Genomic DNA, 20,595 nt, shown 5'->3' with positions numbered 1-20,595 from the left:
ACCACAGCAAGAAAGCTGGTGGTCTTTGTGTTCTCCTTCCAAGTACTTTGCACAGATCTTGAGTATGCGTCATGGTTCACTTTGCCTTCAAGTGAGCCTCCCACTCAATGAATGTCCGGCTCCACAGCAAGAAAGCTGGTAGTCTTTATATTCTCCTCCCAAGTATTTGTGACTGATCTCAAGTCCCTGTTAGGGATGACTCTGCCTTCAAGTGAGCCTGCCACTGAACATCCGGCACCACAGCAAGAAAGCTGGTGGTCTTTGCATTTTCCTCCAAGTAGTGACTGATCTGGAGTCCCCATCAGGGTTGATTCCACCTTCAAGTGAGCCTGCCACTGAACACCCGGCACCACAGCAATAAAGCTGGCGGTCTTTGTGTTCTCCTCCCAAGTAGTTGTGACTGATCTCAGTCCACGTCAGGGTTGACTCCGCCTTCACGTGACCCTGCCACTGAACACCCGGCAGCACAGCAAGAAAGTTGGCAGTCTTTGTGTTCTCCTCCCAAGTAGTTGTGACCGATCTCTAGTCCCTGTCAGGGTTGACTCTGCCTTTAAGTGACCATGGCACTGAACATTCGGCACCACAGCAAGAAAGCTGGTGGTCTTTGTGTTCTCCTCCTAAGTATTTGTGACTGATCTCGACTCCCCATCAGGGTTGACTCCATCTTCAAGTGAGCCTACCACTGAACATCCAGCACCACAGCAAGAAAGCTGGTGGTCTTTGTGTTCTCCCGCTAAGGATTTGTGACTGATCTCAAGTCCCCGTCAGGGTTGACTCTGCCTTTAAGTGAGCCTGCCACTGAACATCTGGTACTACAGCAAGAAAGCTGATAGTTTTTGTTTCCTTACTGACTGTGTTTGTAGACAAACGTGAATGTAACTTCATGCTTAATGAAATAAAATTCTGTTGATTAAAAAAATAAAAGAGACTCTTTCCCCCTTAAATTATCTTGGCACCCTTGTCAAAAATCAATTGACATCTGGATTCTCAGTTCTGGTCCATTGACCTATATGTCTATTCCATGCCAGTACATAGAGTCTTTATTACTGTTGATTTGTAGTAAAATTTGAAATCTAGGAGTGGGAGTACTCTACTTTGCTCTTCTTTTTACAAAACGGCTTTGTTCATTCTGAATCCTTTCTATTTCCATATGAATTTTACAGTCAGCTTGTTGGTTTCTGGGAACAAAAGCAACTTGAATTGTGATAGAAATTGAATCAAATCTATAGATCAACTTAAGAAATATTGCCATCTTGATTATGTTAAGGTTTTCAATGAATTTCAAGTATTGCCATCTTGATAATACTATGTTCTTCCCATATTAAAGAACATGTGGTGTACTTCTGTTGTTTAGGTTCTCTTAAATTTCTTCCAATACTCTTATTGTTTTCAGAATATATCTTGTGCTTCATTTCTTGGAGTTACTACTAGTATTTTTTTTTGATGCTGTCATAAATGAAATTGTTTTCCTAATCTCATTTCCAAAATGTTCATTTCTAGGGAATAAAACTACAATTGCTTTTTGTATATCTAGTTGTGCGTTGGTATCTATGGGGAATTGGTTCTCAGACCCCCACAGATATCAAATGTTGCACAGACTCAAGTCCTGCAGTTGGCTCTTTGGAACCCATATATACAAAACATCAGCCCTCTATACACAGGTTTCACATTTGTTGGATTCTGCATTTTGATCTGCATTTGGTTTCAGAGGTAGAAACTTTGGATATCAAAAGCTGATTGCATTTGTATATTGACAGATAATGGACATTCCATTAAGACTCAAACATACTAATTCATTTCACAACGATACTGATGTGAAAATATAAGAGATACTCATTTTGATTGTTAATTGGTAGACTATTTGGATAAAGCAGTAAATGTTGTAGGATGCCTTTGGGAGGGAATCAACATTTGCTGCCTACTGCTATGGATCTGGGACTCCGCCAGATGCTCTGCATAAGTGGTCTTAGGATGTAATTAGCAACAGATGCAGAACTCCTTTGTGGCTGCTTATTGTCTTGAGGGTGAACATCTATCCTTAACACAACCCACAAGGTCCTGCAAGGTCTTGTCCCTCCCTGCTGCTTTTGCCTCATTTTCCATCAAGCTGTCCCTTGCCCTTTGGTTCCCACTTCCTCTCAGTTCCTTGGAACTGTCCTGCACCCTCCAGTTACAAAAAATTTGCCCCTACCTCTGTTTGCCTGGCGTACTCTCTGTGCTCCTCAGGTTTTTCCTCTAGCTGTGTGTCCTTGATCGTGGGAGCCCTCCTGGATGCCCGGTCCATTCCCTGCTCACGGCCAGGTCCATGTTGTGCCCTCTGTGCTGTGCACTCAGCACCCTGGCTCTTCTGTGCAGCACTTATTGCTGTGATAATTCATCATTGACTGGTCTGGTTATTACCGGTTCGTTCCATTGCACTGTGAACTCCATCAGTGCAAGGTCACCGCTGGTTTTTGCTCACTGTGTTATTCCCAGCATTTGCCATGCTAGTAGTTAGCACATAGTGAGCACTCAATAAATTTTACTTAAGTACTTTGGTTTTCAAACTTGTTCCCCTAAGTTTCCCCACAGTATCTGAATGGTCTAAGAAATCAAGTAAAATGAAAAGAGAGAGAATTAAATATGTTCATCACTATCCAGTTTGGGATATTAGAAGAAACATTTAAGTATTTTTAACTACGAAGCAATCAGAATACAATGTGATGTGTAAATGGCAATTTAAAAAAATACATTTTATATCCCTGTATTTAGAGAGGCTACATTTGTGTGTACATTCTCACCACTGTGCCCCGTTATTTCTCACTGTAAGCTCTAAGGCTTCTCATGTCTCCCTATGTGTTCCTCCCTCTCAGAATAGTATTGTTGCATTAGTAACTACTCCATAAATGCTAGTGGCGCTGATTTTACTGTTTAAAAAAAATACGGTTTTGTGAGGACTGGATGCTATAACAATTACAGATCATATAATTTATACTTTAAGATTTCAGGAGGATATAAAAGCATCATATAATAGGGGACTTAAAACCTGATTAGGGTCTGGGTGTGGTGGCTCATGCCTGTAATCTCAGCACTTTGGGAGGCCAAGGTGGGCGGATCACAAGGTCAGGAGTTTGGGACCAGCTTGGCCAGCATGGTGAAGCCCCATCTCTACTAAAAATACACAAAATTAGTCAGGTGTGGTGGCAGATGCCTGTAGTCCCAGCTACTGAGGAGGCTGAGGCAGGAGAGTAGCTTGAACCTGGGAAGCAGGGGTTTCAGTGACCTGAGATCGTGTCACTGCACTCCAGCCTGGGCAATGGAGTGAGACTCAAGCACAAAAGAAAAAAATAGCTGATTAAGATACGAGGACAAAGAAAAGAAATAGCTTAACAGAGTCAGAGTTGGGGATCAGAGGTGGTGGCATTCTGAAGGGATAAGCCTCTGTTCTCACTTGGGATCACTCTATCATGACATGTTCTAGGAGGGGTTGGGAGTCTACATACCGGCATGGTCAGGTGATAGAATGCCAGTGGAATTTGCACTGAGGATAATCGAGCAAAACAGAGAGGGTCTAGAGAAAGGAGGTTGGGTGTGAGTTTCTCCCCATTGCCGACTAGCATGGAGAGATGATGAGTACCATTGGCCTCTTCTACCTAGAATGAGAAGCTGCTGCTCTAAATCATGCTTTTTAGTGGCCCAGTAGCTGAACCTAGTGAACTGAGCACTATAATGAATCTTAGAGCAAAACTCAGAGTACTCTAAGTTTGTGAACTCATGTACATTTCTCTTGTAGGCCTGACTTACTGTGTACGTAAATGGAAGCGTAAAACATAACAGGGGATGACGACAGGCCAAAACAAGATAAGAACTTACAGAGTAACTGTAATGTTTCATCTAATCAAAATGTCTCTATTTACTTTGGAAGTATATTAAAAGTGCTATTTACTTAAATCTAGCAGATTCTAGATAAAGGAGTTTCACATTAGATGGATTTCAAACTTTAGTCTTTGAAGAATATTTGAGTTCTGTAAGCAAACTTTTTCATGTTAAAAACATTAGCATTTGTTAGAGTATTCTGGAGAAATCTGTATAATTTTGTGGGCAAAAATTTGGTAAATGGAGAGAATGGGGGAAAGGTCTTATTGTAGGTTGTACTGAAGAAACACAAAAATAGGATGCTCCTGTTTTTTGTTTTTCCTTCCTTGTGATCCTTGCTGGCCTCATTAGCATTGTACAGAACATGGGAGAGGTTAGTCAGGAGGCAAGCCGATTTTCTATGGGTACCAATTACTCTGAACAACAGCACAGAGGATACAGGTGTGTGATTGCCATAATATGCCACCGAGTGTGATAAATGTTGTTGAATGAATGCAAGGATTCTTCCCTTTGTCACCTGGCCTCTTAAATTGGCCACTTCTCTCCTTTTGCTTCTGTTAAATTTATCTCTTGCAGATAATTCAAAACATTTTTCAAAGTAAATATTGATTTTATTCATATTATTAATGTGTAGCTATCAAATATGACAGAATATCTGATACAAGAATTTTTAATGTATATATTATCGTCATGGTTACTATCAAAAAGTAAGTTTCTTCCTACTGTTACTCCTGTCATTCAAACCTTTGTAATTTTTTTTTTTTTCAGAGTGGCAGTGGCTTTATTGTTTTTGGGGACGCCTGGAAAGGTGGGGTCCTGGGGCACAGTGGGGAGGAAGGGCTGGGAAGGTGTGTGACAGGTGCCTCAGGTGCTGGGCATCTGGGGTTCCTCCGCTTGTGGATGCCCATTGGCATCACCGGTGCAGCCAGTGGTGGAAACGGGTTCCCGTCGTTCCCGTCCTTTCTTGTTCGACACAGGGCAGGCAGCAGCCACGGGTCCGACTTGCTTGAGGCCGGGCCCTGGGCGCTCCATCTTATGCTCCAGGAGCATGTGGTTCAGTGCCGGGAGCCCCAAGCAGGCCCTGAGGATGTTCTTGATGCAGCTGCGCTGGCGGAAAAGCGGATTGATCACCTGGCTGCCCGGCGGCACCAGCGGCGCCTTGAATAGGAAGCTGAACAGGGACAGCACGGGGTGGAAGGTCTGCGGCTCGGGGTCAGCCTCAGCGCAGAAGCTCAGGCGCCGGCACAGCTCGGTCAGCAGCGCCAGGTCTAGTGTGATGGGTGCGGCCAGCAGCGAGTCCTGGCACGTGTCGTGCACACCAGTGCGTTGGTCCCGCCCAGCGTTAGCTCCGAGGTTTACTCACCCAGCGCGCTTGCTGTCACCCAGGTGCCCACGTACTTGATGACCACGCAGTGGTCGGGCTCCTCGCCGGCGTATAGAGCACTGGGTTGCTCCGCACCATGTCGTCCACCACGTTGCTCTTGGACACCTCCTTAGAGCGGAACTGCAAGGCGCCGACAGGTTCTGCCCGTCGTTGTTGCCCCGGTGGTTGTAACTCACGATGGACGTGGTCTTGAGGCCACAGCTGATGAGGAAGTCCACGAGCACGGACTTGACTTTGGTCTGGCCGGACTTGAAGTCACCTCCGCCCACGAAAACCCGGTGCTGACACGCGAGCTCAAGCGCTCCGGGCACCAGGGTGTTCTGCGGGGACCCACTGAGGAAGGCACAGCCCTCCCGGATGCCGGCGACGGTGAAGAGCGTGGAGGGAGACACCTGCAGGCCGAGCTCAGTGGTGCGCAGCGGGTTCTCGGCCCTGTAGCTGAGGCCCGGAACCACCTCACAGAAGCGCTCTGTGTTGCCCGTCCACAGCACGGTGACTTTGTCCGGCCCTGCGCTAGACCGGAAGTCTGGGATGTCCTTGCGGATCTGCTCCTGCTGCTGCAGGCGCGAGCCCAGGATGCGGTTGTCCGCGGTGAACTCGGGGATGTAGACGGAGGGCCGAGGCCGCAGGGCTTCCATGTAACGCCACAGTTGCTCCTGCAGCTTCCAGTCCAGCACCTTCGCGCGCCGCATCGCCTCCTGAGGTTCAGCTACAAGATGTCCCGGCCATCAAAAACGAGGTCGTCGGGCGCCGCCATGGGCAGCAGCGCACTGAAAGGCACGAACACCTCCTGGCCCTCGGCGTCCGAGCCCAGGCTCACGGTGCCCGCCTGGGTCAGCGAGCCGTAGTATTTGGCCTCCTTGCGGCCGCTGCACGTGGGCCAGGACAGACGCGGTGGATTGGCCAGCACCGCGGCCTTGAGGGTGCAGCCGTTGTTCCCGCCCCAGCCGACAAGTATGACCCGGAGCCGGGGCACCTGCCAGGCAGTCGAGAAGGTGAAGCGCGTGGTCGCGGGTGCACCTTGAGGACGCCGCCCTCGTGGCTGACCCGCATCATCTGGTATTCCCATTGCGCCTCGATAGCCTCGGGTGGTAGACCATGTCTGGGTTCTCCACGAAGACCTGGGCTGTGGCCTCCATAGCAGCCGGTGGCACGGAGTCGGCTCAGGCAGTGGCAGCGGACACCGGGGCTGTAATATTTTTATACTTAAGCCAAACGTTTGACATCTAAACCTTAAAGCCAAAGGGGAAAAAAACCCACACGGATTTGTTGCACTAGAGGACGCTGTATTCCAGTTCTTCCTGAGAAGTACTTTGGCCCCAAGTTTGCATTGCCATTGAGCAGATGTGAGAATGCTGAGGGGAAGGCAGCGTTCCTGCTCTACCTTGAGAATTTCTCCATTCCAGGTCATGAGTCTAGTTTTTAAAGCAATATCCATATCCACCTGTGTTTTTCCTCCTAATAATTAGAAGGATGATTATCTGGAAAACTAAGCATAGATTTTATTGTGCAAATATTTTAGAGCTTCTTTAAAAATTGCCTTGAAGAGCTGATGTGGTATTTCCTTTTTGTGTGTCCACAATGGAGTACAGCATTTATTTTTTGCAAGCAAATTTCTGGAAACAACCTAAAGTTACTTCGTACCAAGGAGATGCCTATGCAAATCAGACAGTGCTAGATATACTTTGCCACTGAAAGTAATGGCAAAAACCACGATTCCTTTTGCACCAAGCTAATAGATATACGAAGGTGCAGATTGTGTGACATAGATTCTCAACTGAGAGTCATTAGGTTCCTTCCTGGCCACCCACATGCCAGTCCTGTTGCTTCTCTGATAAGTTATTCATAATAATAAATACCCATGCAATTACTTCCCAACTGCAAAACTACAGCATTGATAGTCACCCTATCAACGCAGGTGAGTGGCTCTGGGCAAGGCCCTGACCTCCCAAAACCTCACTTTCATTGTTTGCAGAAATGAGAATTGGGGCGGACGTGGACCCGCATGAGACCCAGAGAGGGGTGCGCTGGGCTGGGGCCAGGGGTGAGTTGGGTGTTTGTGCATCAAAGTGCAGACGGCCCTCTGCCCAAAATTATACAAAACTACCGTGACATCAGTGCTGTCAGGAACCCTTTACCCTGAAAACGACTGCTCTTAGGTTGCTGAAGTCAGCAGAAAAGGTATTTCCTGTTGTTTTAAAGTAAATACGGCGCCGCTGCCTGGGTTGCTTGGCTCTGCACGCCCATCTCCTTCCGTCTACACCTGGGTGTTGACACCATGCCCTAACTGACTGGTCTCCACTGTCATCCTCATCCACAGGAGTGAGCGATGTTCCTCCACCTGCCATGCACCAGCAAAGGCACCGGGCACCCAAAAGTGCATGTGATCAATTTTATGGTCTTGAAGAGTCATCTAGAGTGGTAATTATGACCCGGCAGGAAATGCGCAGGAGCAGGGGATGGAGGCAATGTATGGCCCAGCCCCCACTGCCCTCCCCAGATAGTCAGGGAGCCTCGTTTGTTTGCATCACACGGTTCTCACACAACCTTGACAAGATTGCAGCCTCGCCTGCTTAGCGCTTTGCTTCTTCAAGGCTAAGACTGAAGCTTGTGGTTTTCACCATTGGCCCTAGAATGTAGTCAGCAGCCCAGTACTTATTGGTGGGGAACCTTTTGAATTAACTCCTCGGTACTACATAGCTGAGAAATTTCTAACTTAGGTTTTGTGACACTCAAAGAGACAAACTGTCACATAAAAGGATGGGCCCAAGTGCTGAGATTCAGTTTCTGGGTATGTGGTGCATTTTGCCTAACGTGTGGAGAGGAGGGGAACGTAAAATCTCCGCTTAGGCCTGGCACGGTGGCTCACACCTGTAATCCCAGAACTTTAAGAGGCTTAGGCAGGTGGATCACCTGAGGTCAGGAGTTTGAAACCAGCCTGGCCAACATGGCAAAACCCTGTCTCTACTGAAAATGCAAGAATTAGCCAGGCGTGGTGGCACACGCCTGTAATCCCAGCTACTCAGGAAGCCGAGGCAGGAGAATCAATTGAACCTGGGAGGCAGAGGTTGCAGTGAGCTGAGATCACACTGCTCTCTAGCCTGGGTGACAGAGCGAGACTCAAAAATAAACAAATAAATAAAAAGTAAAATAAAATCTCTAGCTTAGCTAACTTCATTTTTCACTGTTGCACACGCTCTTCTTAGAATGTTCTCAGCAAACCCCAGTGCTGAGCCTGTGTAATACAAATCTTGATGCTTTGCGAGTCATGATTTTTACCTGAGGGTTTGACTTACTTTCTCTTTCATTTTAGTCTTCATGTTTTCTTTACTGTTTATCACTCGAAGACAAAACCCCTCTAGATCTGGATGAAAAGGTCAGCCTGGCAGTGCCTGGGTGGGAAATATCCCTGCTGGATTTTCCCTGGGTCCACATAGCATTCTCAGAATAGCCTTAGGAACAGGAAGAGCACAGGGCTCACTGTCGGATGGCCTTCGCTGTGCAGGTGGTAGAGAGGTGGTCACCTCCAGCAGACCAAAAGAGGCCTTTTTTCCTTGCTGACAAGGTTGGGAGGGGAGTTTTGTCAAAGAGACAAACCAGAAAGCCCGTGGGAGGAGTGAGGGAAAGGAGGGAGTCCAGGGTCAGCGCTCAGCTTTTTCTTGTTGTGGGATTTGGTTTCATCTCTCTCTCTCTCTCTCTCTCTCTCTCTCTTTCTCTCTCTCCTGTAGTATCTTTATTTAAAAACATTCCTGTAGTCAGCATGTAGTTCTTTAAAACATGGAGCAAAGTAAGACGTGCAGCTGCTTTTTAAAGAGACTGAGTTGGTTTTACGGGTCTTGCAGGAGGGTCTCAGGTGGAAGACACAAGTGGAATTGGAATAAAGAACTCTGGACTCAAGCTTCCCTGAAGTGGAAAATGTTTTAAAATAAACAAACCCCATCACTGGGAAGTGCTAGAGGCCCAAATGTCTCTGCAGCTTGCCTTGAGTCTCTGTGGGCCTTCAGTGTACTGGTTGCAAAGGCGCTGGTTTAAATATAACTCTGATAAAATCACTGTTCCCAAGACACATATTCACCCTACAACCTACATAGCACACCCCTCTCCCCAGGTGATCTTGGGGTGAGTGACATGCAGCCTCCTGCTAGGACCCCAGCATTTTACTGAGCATCCTCTAGGGTGTGTGGGGCTATGATTGGCTCACACTGAAAATCACTCCATGAGACTTTCTGTAAGTTTCTCTGCGTGTTTCCCTCCAGGCTTATTTTGGAAAATCCCTCAAGAATCCCAAAGGTTGGAGTCTCCATCGTGGAAGTTTACAATAAAGATGATTTTTACCCTCTGGCCAAAGACAGCATTGCAGCTGTGTCAGGGGTCAAGCGTGAGGTGATGACAGCCAAGGATGGCCGGATAGAGGTTGTGCTGCTGGCCTCTGAGTGGGAACGGCACCTGTCTTATGCTGCTGGCCTCTGACCGGGAATGGCACCTGCCTCATGGTCTGGAGGCTGCACATCTCTCCATGAGCTCCCCATGCCCGAAGGTGCTGAGTAGAATCAGTGTGGTCGCCCCATCAGTGCTCCTTGTCAGTGAATGGTTTCTTATGTGTTTTCATGCTTTGTATGTGTTGCACAACTCTCAATTTGCTGCAGGAATCTTTCTTTAAAGATGGCTATGTCGGGGTGACATATGTTAATTAGCTGGAATGGGTGATCATTTCACAATGTATACATATAGCAAAATATCAAGGTGTATACCTTAAATAGATACAGTTCTCATATGTCATTAATATCTTAAAGCTGTTAGAGATAAAAGTAAAACAAAACAGAAAAAATATTTTTTACAATCAAAATTAAACTAAACAAATGTATCTTTTTTGGTTTGTTTGGTTTTTTTTGTTTGTTTTTTTGAGACAGAGTTTTGCTCTTATTGCCCCAGCTGGAGTGCAATGGTGCAGTCGTGGCTCACTACCCCCTCTACCTCCTGGGTTAAAGCAGTTCTCCTGCCTCAGCCTCCTGAGTAGCTGGGATTACAGGCATACACCACCATGCCTGACTAATTGTGTATTTTTAGTACAGATGGGGTTTCTTCATGTTGGTCAGGCTGCTCTTGAACTCGTGACCTCACGTGATCTGCCCGCCTTGGCCTCCCAAAGTGTTGGAATTACTGCATGAGCCACCACACCCGGCCACAAACAAATGTATGTTTAAAAAAATCTTCATAAGAGCCTATCAGATGGGTGTCATGACATCTCACAGATGAGGAAGTAGGCTTGTGGAAGTGAAAGAACTTGCCACACCACTCAGGCTAGGAGAGATGAGCTCCTTTGCATTTGTAAATATCAATATTTTCTAGAATATGATAATAAACGCTCTTGTAAAAGTGTGGATCCCAATATTAAGTATTTTCCTCAAAGTTCCCTATTTTTAAATCCACACACATGTGCTGGGTTTGCCCCAGTGGGAATGCAGCTGGGAGGTGACAGAGGGAACCCTCCCCACGAGTGAGGGCCTGCACAGGCGTCCATCCTCGGCCCGAGGCAGCAAGGGAAGGGCCTGCTGGCCACACTGGATATTTCACAGAGCTGAAGGAAATCATCCATGCAATGCTCATACAGTTACACAAAGTCACTCAAACTTTGAGCCTTTGACTGGCAGACTGGGGTGGAAATGTTATCTCCTGCTGATTAAGAGCTCTGATTGTCCAGGCGCAATGGCTCATGCCTGTAATCCCAGCACTTTGGGAGGCCGAGGTGGGCAGATCACGAGATCAAGAGAACCTGGCAGGCTGAGGTTGCAGTGAGCCAAGATCATGCCACTGCACTCCAGCCTGGCGACAGAGCAAGACTCCACCTAAAAACAATAAGAAAAAAAGGAGCTCTGATCTGCAGGCTTAGCTCATCTCCTTCCACGGGGAAATGGGCTAAACCTTTATTTTGTAAATCAGATTTGATACACAAAATATTTTGAAAACATTGTTCCTGGAGGCTATAATGAAGGAATAGTTGATGTTGGAAAGGTTAGCAACCTCTGATTTTGTTCCAAAACAGTCCATTATTTCAGGGTCAGCAATTAGAGATGTATGTAACAGGCTGGTTAGGCCTCAAAAGGAAAAAGTTTGCTATGTTTTATTGTGCTCAAGGCTGGCTTTAGCCCCTGTCAGCGCATGCGGCTCATGTGAGACGCTTCCCTGAGCCGAGGAGGATCAGAAGTCGCCTTGGGTCAGGGGGATGCCTCCACTGCTTGCCTCATCTGCAGGGTGTTTGGCAGCACCTCGAGACTGATGGAGCTCGCTCGTGGAGGTCTGCCGCTCAGGGCAAAGCACCCCACGCTGGTGCACATGGATTCTTCCTGGTCTCACCTGATAATTATGATGACTCTCACCACAGTCACCTGCTCTGACAGCACTGGTAAGTCACCATCTGTGCTTGGGCAGCAGCAAGTAATAGAAAAAACCACTTACGAAGAAAACATCAGGCCGGGGCAGTGGCTCACGCCTGTAATCTTAGTACTTTGGGATGCTGAGGCGGGTGGATCGCCTGAGGTCAAGAGTTCAAGACCAGACTGGCCAACATGGTGAAACCCTGTCTCTAATAAAAATACAAAAATTAGCTGAGTGTGGTGGTGCATGCCTGTAATCCCAGCTGCTTGGGAAACTGAGGCAGGAGAATCGCTTGAACCCAGCAGGCAGAGGTTGCAGTGAGCTGAGATTTGCGCCATTGCACTCCAGCCTGGGCAACAGAGCAAAAACTCTGTCCCAAAAAGAAAAAAGAAAAGTCAGCATGCCTGCAGCACCCAAGGCCTCTCCTGGAAGCCAGGATGGGAATAGCAGGCACACCTTTTCACAATTGGAAGCCAGACCCAAAAGGCCACTGGGATCCTAGGCTGAGCAGAAAAACTGAGGGCTGGAGGGAGGAGAACATTCTGCTAAATAAAATATAACTCAGAGAGAAAAGCAGGGCATGCACACGCCTTGGAGTACATGCATTTGTCATGGAAGAAACAATGAGAGTGATTTCAGTTTAAAACCAAAGCTACAAACTATGTAGGAGATCAGATGGTTCCAGTTACATAACAAAAAGAGCACACACTGTGAAGGCCTGTGGAGTCCGGGCTGTGGCTCTCAGACTGGAGCTGCATTCTGTCCTTTGCAGGATGGTGGGACCTAATAGCAGACACCACACACCACCCATGCTCAGGCTCAGCAGGGCTGGGACTGGACCTGAAACATGTGTTTCCACAAGGGCACGACTCTGGGAACCATACCTGGAGAGCCACGGGTCTGGGAACCACACCTGGAGAGCCATAGGTCTGGGGACCCCACCTGGAGAGCCACGAGTCTGGGGAACTACACCTGGAGAGCCACGCTCTGGGGGCCACACCTGGAGAGCCATGGCTCTGGGGGCCACACCTGGAGAGCCATGGCTCTGGGGAGCTACACCTGGAGAGCCATGGATCCAGGACTACACCTGGAAAGCCATGGTTCTGTGGACCACATCTGGGAGCAATGGGTCTGGGGACCACACCTGGAGAGCCATGGGTCTGGGGAACTACACCTGGAGACCCATGCTCTGGGGACCATACCTGGACAGCCACAGGTCCAGAGGACCACAGTTGGAGAGCCTCGGGTATGGGGACTACACCTGAAGAGCCACGGGTCTGGGGACCGCACCTGGAGAGCCATGGCTCTGGGGAACCACACATGGAGAGCCACAGGTCCACAGATCACACCTGGAGAGCCACAGTCTGGGGCCCGAATGTGGGACTGTAGTCCCAGCGAAACCTGGTCTCAGTGGGTTGACTCAGGAAAGGTCATTTCTCACTTGTGCCAAGGGCCAGTGTGGCTGAACGTTCCCCATCCTTCTTTCCAGCGTTGCACTTGAAATATGTGGCCTCCAAGATTGCTTGAGCAAGGGAAGGAGAAGTGACAGGAGAGGTGACAGGAGGTGCCCAGAGCGGGCCACAGCTGGGCACAGGGCCTTGGATCTGCAGGGGGCTGGCAAGGCACAGGCGCGTGATGTTTAGGGAGCACCAACAATCTCTACCGAAAACACCCCGATACCATGGAGGCGTGGCTCCCGGTGGTGGGGGGTGTAAGACTGGATTTCATGCCTTTTTTAAAAAATGGTATTTTCTGTTTGGCACAGTGAGTAAATGTTATTTTGTTTTCTTAAAAATATCTAAGAAGTTTGTTTCGGAATAGCACACTACAAAGACATTTGCATTAAAACGAAAGTCCTTTTGCTAGGATTTTTGTGGAAGATCATCAAACAGTGTAGAATTTCTTTCTAAAAGGGCTCATAGATTTTCTGAGTGGGATTTAATTAACATAATTACCAGGTCTTCCTAAGAAGCATTATTGATTTTCCTTGGGCCACTTAAGCATTAGTTCAACCTTCCACAGTGAAGAGAGTGCCTTTCTGACCTGTCGTATTGTCCCCCGGAGAAGCCACTATCCCCTGCCCTCTGCTGAAATCCCACTTCTTTATTTTTATTTTTATTGTTTTTTGAGATGGAGGCTTGCTCTGTTGCCCAGGTTGGGCTGCAGTGGTGCGATCTTGGCTCACTGCAACTTCCACTTTCTAGGTTCAAGCTATTCTCCTGCCTCAGTCTCCCAAGTAGCTGGGATTACAGCCAAGAGAGGGTTTTACCATGTTGGCCAGGCTGGTCTCGAACTCCTGATCTCAAATGATCTACCCGCCTTCGCCTCCCAAAGTGCTGGGATTATAGGAATGAGCCACCGCACCCGGCCGAGATCCTGCTTCTTGCTGGGTGGGAGGGTGGGTGGGAGGGTGCAGTTCAGAAGCTTCTGGGCCCTGATGGAGGCGAAACACAGCTTCATGGCTTCGTGCCACAGTTTCCCTCCTTGTCGCTCCCCTTGCAGCAGACCAAGCCTGCAGTGCCACCCTCCGCAGGGAGCGAACAGAGGCAGGACGGGCAGGAAGGAGCTGCAGCACTTCTCTCCGGACAGCACAGCTGGTTCCTGCAGACCCTGCAGAGTGCGTGGAGCAGGTGCAGGCCCGGCTGCAGCTTGTGGACTTGGCCGGCAGCAAGCGCATCAGTGAGCAGAGGCTGCAGGTGTTTCCTGGGGGGTGGACACAGGCACTGCAGAAGCCCGTGATCCGAAGGAGCCAGACCTGCCACAGGCCGCCCAGGAAGCTCTGGGCGAGCAGGGCATTTCCCCTCCACAGAGGAGTTCCAAATCCCCGTTACACTCTCAGGGATTGGTTCTCCTACCCCGGCAACCCAGGAGTCCTGTTCCTCACACTGGCCCTCTAGGAAGAGAAAACCCGAGTTCCCAGCAGGAGCTTGCTTTGAGCCGTGAGCAGGGCCTTCAAAGACCTTTGCTCTAGCGCCTGTCCTGTCCCGTCCCATCCACAGGCCTCCCCTCTCTCTACCTGCCCGAAAGCCGCTCCTGCCAAGGAGCCGGTTTTGCTTTTCCTGTGTCCTTTCTTAGTGCAAATGGTGATGGTGCGTGGTAGTCCCTGTCCTGTTCCAGTTGTGTCCGGGGCCACCGGGGCGGCCCTGAGGGAGACAGCGTGCATCAACCGCAGTCTTGCGGCCCTGGCAAATGTCCTGGGAACCTTGTTGGAGTGCCGTGACCATGTCCCATACCAGAACAGCAGACCCACCCACCTCCTTCAGGACTGCATCTGTAACGCTTTCCGCGAAATGCCCCAGGATGGGGACCCCGTACCCCAGGACACGTGCACGCATGTCCAGCCTGCATGTCCTCGAGGGCCACCCATTCCCCCTGCTCCTCCCACCCCCTCCTCTCCCACGGTCCGGGTGGCCATTCCCCTGCGCCATCACGCCTCGGTCTGGTTGCCTGCTTGTTTGGTCTGTGTGTGACTTGCCTCCCGGTGGGGGGTCGGTGTTTCAAGGGTGGCAGCTCTGGCCTCTCTCTTCACCCGGGGGGTCCCCCAGGGTGACTGAGGATCTCCAGGCTGCTGCTGTGCACGTGGCCTGGGGCTCTCCAGCCGGGTGGACCTGCTCAGGCCGCCAGTTCCTCCGGTGTTTTGGGGGCAGGTGCCAGAGCCCGGATGCAGCAGATGAAGCGTCGATGCCGGGTGGGGCACAGGCGGCCCCTGGGGGGAGACACCCAGCTGCGGCCAGATCTGGGCTTGGCGGTTTGGGGGAGCTCAGTTAGTGCCCCTTCCCCCACTCAGACTCTGGACTGGTTCAAAGGGAGGACCCACCCGAGGAAGCATCACGGCTGCAGAGTGGCCTCTGCTGGGGCCGGGCTTCCTAACGCTGAAGGTCCAGGCAGAGTTCCCCAGAGGCAGCCCTGGGCCCTGCAGGCCCTGCCTGGAGAAAGGCCACAGCAGGCTGGCAGGGGTGGCAGGGGCACATGGCCACCACAGTGGGGGCTCCTCTTTCCTGGAAGGGCCACCCTGAAAGGTGGAGGAGGGGCTGCTAGTGATTGGGACTCAGGGGGCCGGAATGTTCCAGGCACTCTCCCTGTCTCTCATTGTGGGGTGTTTCCCCTGTCATGGCTAAGTGGCTTCCTCCACATGGTGAATAGCGGGGCTGTTCACTGGGTCACATGTTTAGATTCTGCCTCTAAGAGACCATGTGGCAGTCTTGGATTCCAAAGCTCACAGCCCCCACAGAGACACCGCGTGGCCTGGGCCGGTGTGCAGCCCACCCATGAGCTCAGAGGTGGCACCGTGGGGCACACAGCACCCGAGAGCCAGCAGGTACCTCGTGGAGCCTGGGCCCCGGCCTCTGGGGTCTGCACTGCCCCTCTTAGCTATCCCTTCCTTCTTTGTTGTTTGTGGTTTCCATCTGTACTGCTTAGCCATTGCTACTGGTCCTGAAAACAGGAAGAGGCAGAATTCCCCCAGAAGGACAAGCCCTGGGATCACGACTCCTGCCAGTGGGGCCTGAAAGAGCTGCAGAGCCATGGGCCATGAGCAGCCAGCATGGGCACAAGGGAGGTTTGGAAAGAGCAGCCCTGGGGGGCCGAGAGCGCGCTGCAGGGTGACTGTCAGACTCATTGTAGGGCTGACTTTTCACCCCTGTAATTCCCGGGACACAGGAGGGAGAGGAGAAGGCCTGCGCCTTCCCCAGGTGAAGGGTACTAGTGATCAGCGGCTGACCCGCCGGGGACCCAGAGTCCCAGGAGCTGGCTAGACGCGGCCACTTTCCCGCTCGGGCGCCGGGTGGCCACTCTCTGCAGCCGCGCATCCCGGCCCCGGTCGCTAGCATTTGGGCACTTCAAGATGCCGCTCTTTATTCCGGCTTGCATGTGTTTCTTCTTGTTTAAAGGAGGCGATGCGAAGCTGCTGGTGGTTCTGTGCGTGTCTCCCAGCCAGAGGCACCTGGCGGAGGGGCTGTGGGCGCTGTGCTTTGGAACCCATGCTCGGCAAGTCCAGCGAGGCCCAACCAGAAAGAGGCAGCCCAGCTCCCTGGTGGAGGGGAAGATGTGGCCGGATTGAATGCATCAACGAGCTTTCCTCCCAAAAAATGTGTTTCTTGTCATTGCTTTATAATGCATATGTGCACAGATATAAACAGGTTTGATGTGGACTCCATACACCTGGTTTTATTGCAGAGCACCCTCACGAACGTGGATGGGACCTCTGACCCCCACCAGACCAGCAGGCGGAGGAGGTTCACAGATGGGAGACCAGCCGGCGGAGAAAGTTCACAGATAGAGACTGGAGGGCGGGGCAAGTTCACAGAGACCAGTGGGCGGGGCAGGTTCACAGATAGAGACCGGTGGGCGGGGCAGGTTCACAGATAGAGACCATGGGCGGGGCAGGTTCACAGATAGAGACCGGTGGGCGGGGCAGGTTCACAGATGGGAGACCGGTGGGCCAGGCAGCTTCACAGAGAAGCTCCTTGCAGGGCGCGGCCACGAGGGGTCACGGCAGGCACTCACTGTCCTCATTGGACTATTTCCAGAAGCGGCCCTGGGCCCCAAAGGCTCTGCCTTGGGAAAGGCGGGAGGTGGCAGAAATGACGTGGGCAGGAGGGCAGGGGTGGGAGCGCCTGACAGTGGGGGCTCCTTCTTCCTGGTGGCGCTGGACAGCCTGGGCCCCATGCGGACCCCCCTGTGACCTCTGGGGAGGTACTGCTGGGCATGCATGGCCCCAGAGCTACCAGGCCTCACTCAGAGCTGCTGCCTCTGCCTCATGGAGTTGGAACCTTTCCTTCCCCCTCCCCCGCTACCCCGTTCTTCACCACTGTTTTTGGTTGTTCGCCACAGTGGGCATGAGGAGCTGTGGCAGGGAGGGAGGGGTGTCGGGGGCCATCCTCACACCTGCCGTCTCATTTGACACAAACAAGGCAAGGCCCCCAGGATTCCCAGCACAGGCTCTGGGACCAGGTGGACTCTGGCTTCCCTGGTGGCTCTGCCACCTCCCCGTTCTGCATCTCCTGATGGTTTGCTTGGCCTCTGAAGTCCAGATTCCCCGTCTGCAAGACCAGGTGAGACCAGAAGGATCTCAGCCATAAAGGAGACATGGAACAGCTATGGGGACTGGCCTGTGGCTTGCCTGCCTTGGGGCTAGGCTGGCAAGTTGAAGCAGCACTTCGCCACGGGGCACCTCTCCGCCTCACAGGGAGATGGAGGTGAAGACAGCTGCCCACAGCTTCCTCTGCTGGAAGGATGGCTGCTGGGGCTGCCCCATCTCCACTGGGCCCCCAGCGACAGATGTGCCCTCTTGGACCCAGTGGGGACAAGAGCAGGGTCCCAGGAGGAACACATATGCGGAGGAATGTGTGGGGCACAGGCACAGACTGAGAATAACACTCCACTTCCTATCAGCAATCGCTCTGGCTCTGAGAAGGAGGCTGGGAAGCAGGTTTTGGAGAGAAGTCACAGGTGGTGGCTTTCATAGCACAGATGGTTTCAATGCCAGGAAAATGTTTTTTGACTGCTTCCTCCCAATGGGAGAGGGAGGGAAAACGTCTTTTCTAGTAGTTTTCACAAACCAAGCAAACCAGTGTCCACGTGTGGCTCAGGTGAGGAGCGTGAGCTGCCATAGCCTGACTCATGAGGGGCAAAAGGGCAGGAACCCTGTCCCTTCCTGGAAGACTGGAGCAAGACATGGGGACAGGTGGGGGCTGCTCAGAGCCCAGTATGCTAACGGCCTTTCCCTGTACTCCTTTTCCCAGGGTGGAGCGTTTTGTCCCATTGCGGGTGGGGACCAGGCGGCCGGGAGGGCAGGTGCATGGGTGTCATGCACTGAAGGCAGAGATTGCCCAGCCAGGAAAGGGCTCAGGCAAACAGCGGGGCTGACAGCAGAGGCAGCAGCTTCAACTCATGGCTTTTAATATAATCAGGTAGCGAGATGGAAGATGATAGATGAATCAGTAAGCAGATGACACATCCATGGACCCATGGGTGACAGATAAACTCGGCAGCAGATGGATCAGATTTAATCTCATATATCAAAAATATGATCATTTCAATGTGTAATCAATGTGAAATCAATATGAAGACATGGATGGGATATTGGAGTCTTTGTCACAGTAAGTCTTCAGAATTGGTGTGTGTTTCCCGCTGAATGACAGCGCCCTCAGCACAGGCTGGCTGCGAGAGTGGGGTCCACAGGTGAGCAGCCCCAGCCCCGTGCCGAACCCCATGGACAAACTCCTCCCTTTCCTAACAACAATTTCTAAGGATCCCTTGATTACCCTGAAGTGAAATTACACCTGGATTATATAATCTACCAGACAGAGCACACTTTAAAAAAATAATCAATATAATGATGTAACTATAATATAATGGTGGAATAGGCCGGGTGTGGTGGCTCACACCTGTAATTCCAATACTTTGGGAGGCCGAGGCAGGTAGATCACTTGACGTCAGGAGTTTGAGACTAGCCTGGCCGAGAAGGTGAAGCCCTGTCTCTACTGAAAATACAAACCTTAGCCAGGTGTGCTGGCACCTGTAATCCCAGCTACTCAGGAGGCTGAGGCAGGAGAACTGCTTCAACTCAGAAGGTGGAGGGTGCAGTGAGCCGAGATTGTGCCACTGCACTCTAGCCTGGGTGATAAGAGGGAGACTCAGTCTCAAATAAATAAATAAATAAATAAATAAAATAAGTTAACTAAATAAAAGTACACTGGAGAAATAAAGGGAATTTTTTTCTCTGTGTATATATACATATGTATATTTCAAATTGTAAAACTTTCAAAACAGCTATACCTGCACACACAGTGAAAAATGAGCTTGGGTATAAAAAGTAGGACAATATTCAATTTATGTATATTCGACAATTTAGAAATCAGGGTCAAGTGGCTGTGTCTGTGTGTGTGCACACACGTGCATGTAAAATCTCCACGAATGTGGCTGCTACAAACAGCAGACAGACACGGAAGTGTCACATTTGTGACTTGCATGTCACGAGCGGCACAGCAATGTGATATAACTTTGTAAATGGTGGAAACCTCTTGGTAATGTCACAAATGTTAGCTGTTCCACTGTTGCATTTCTGACATGTAATGTACATAAAGCTGCAGAAGGAATTCTTCATGATTTCATGGAGAGCAGAGTGAGGGTTCAGGCCTGGACCACTGAATGCAGGAGTTCCACCTGTCAATGTCTGGTGGGGGCTAAAGCCACGTGGCCCTCGGGACAGCATTTGCCTTGTGGGCGAGTCCTGTGCCTGGCAGGGGACCTGGTGTCCTTGGTGCCTGTCTGATCAATATCACTTGTGTCCCCTCATCATTGTGACGACCTGAAATATCCCACGGGTTCTGAGAGGCTCCCTCAGTACCCAAAATAAACCAACCTTCTTTTTTGGGTTGGCCCTGAAGCAGGCAGACGCCCCCTGCCCATCAAGCTCCTCACCTGCTCACGAAGTGCAAAGTTCCTTTAACAGGAGAGAGTCGTCGGCGCACAAGTGAGGTGGGCGCCCTGGTGAGATGGAAGCCTCTCCGAGGAGCCCACACCGAACAGGAGCGCTGAGAACTGCTGCCAGGCCCCATGGTCCTTCTCCTCCTGACCTGGAAGGGCCGTGCCAAGACCTAAGGGAAGCCTGGCTGAGCCGCGTGACACTCACCAAGCCTTCTTCATGCGTCTGATGAAGTTCTTCTCTGAGTGAGGCTGAGGTTGCAATGACCAAGCTGTCTTTGTAGAGGATCGATGGACGCTTCACCTCACAGCCACCTGGGGCACACGGTGGGGCCCCTGAGACGTGCCCTGCATTGTGAAGACATGTCGGATGGCAGAGGTGCGAGTGACTCAGGAACCTGCTGGTGCCATGGCCAAGAGCACGGCATGTGTGCAGAGACTCAGAGTTGGGGCAGTGGGCAGGAGGGGTGCTTGGCCCCAGACACCTGAGCCCACCACATGCCACCCTGATGCCTCCATGCTGCAGACTGGGCCCCTCTGTGCCATCACAGGGC

General features: G+C 50.9%; 1 protein-coding gene and 1 pseudogene across 1 annotated transcript; one reads left to right on the top strand and one right to left on the bottom strand.

The window, feature by feature from the left end:
- Positions 1-4,406: 4,406 nt before the first annotated feature.
- Positions 4,407-6,497, bottom strand: LOC116545052 (annotated as a pseudogene).
- Positions 6,498-9,454: 2,957 nt separating this feature from the next.
- Positions 9,455-16,673, top strand: LOC116545069 (kinesin-like protein KIF25; the record flags this gene model as incomplete). The annotated part of the gene is given in 5 exon segments (XM_032271688.1): positions 9,455-9,672; positions 11,491-11,642; positions 14,117-14,293; positions 14,732-14,887; positions 16,504-16,673. Coding segments are annotated over 5 exon segments (873 nt in total), but the record flags the coding sequence as incomplete, so codon positions are not given.
- Between the last annotated feature and the right edge of the window lie 3,922 nt (positions 16,674-20,595).

The sequence above is a fragment of the Sapajus apella genome, unplaced genomic scaffold (assembly GCF_009761245.1).
Source record: "Sapajus apella isolate SASKATOON/1434 unplaced genomic scaffold, GSC_monkey_1.0 scaffold244, whole genome shotgun sequence".
Lineage (NCBI taxonomy): Eukaryota > Metazoa > Chordata > Mammalia > Primates > Cebidae > Sapajus > Sapajus apella.
This window is presented reverse-complemented; position numbering and strand designations above follow the sequence as displayed.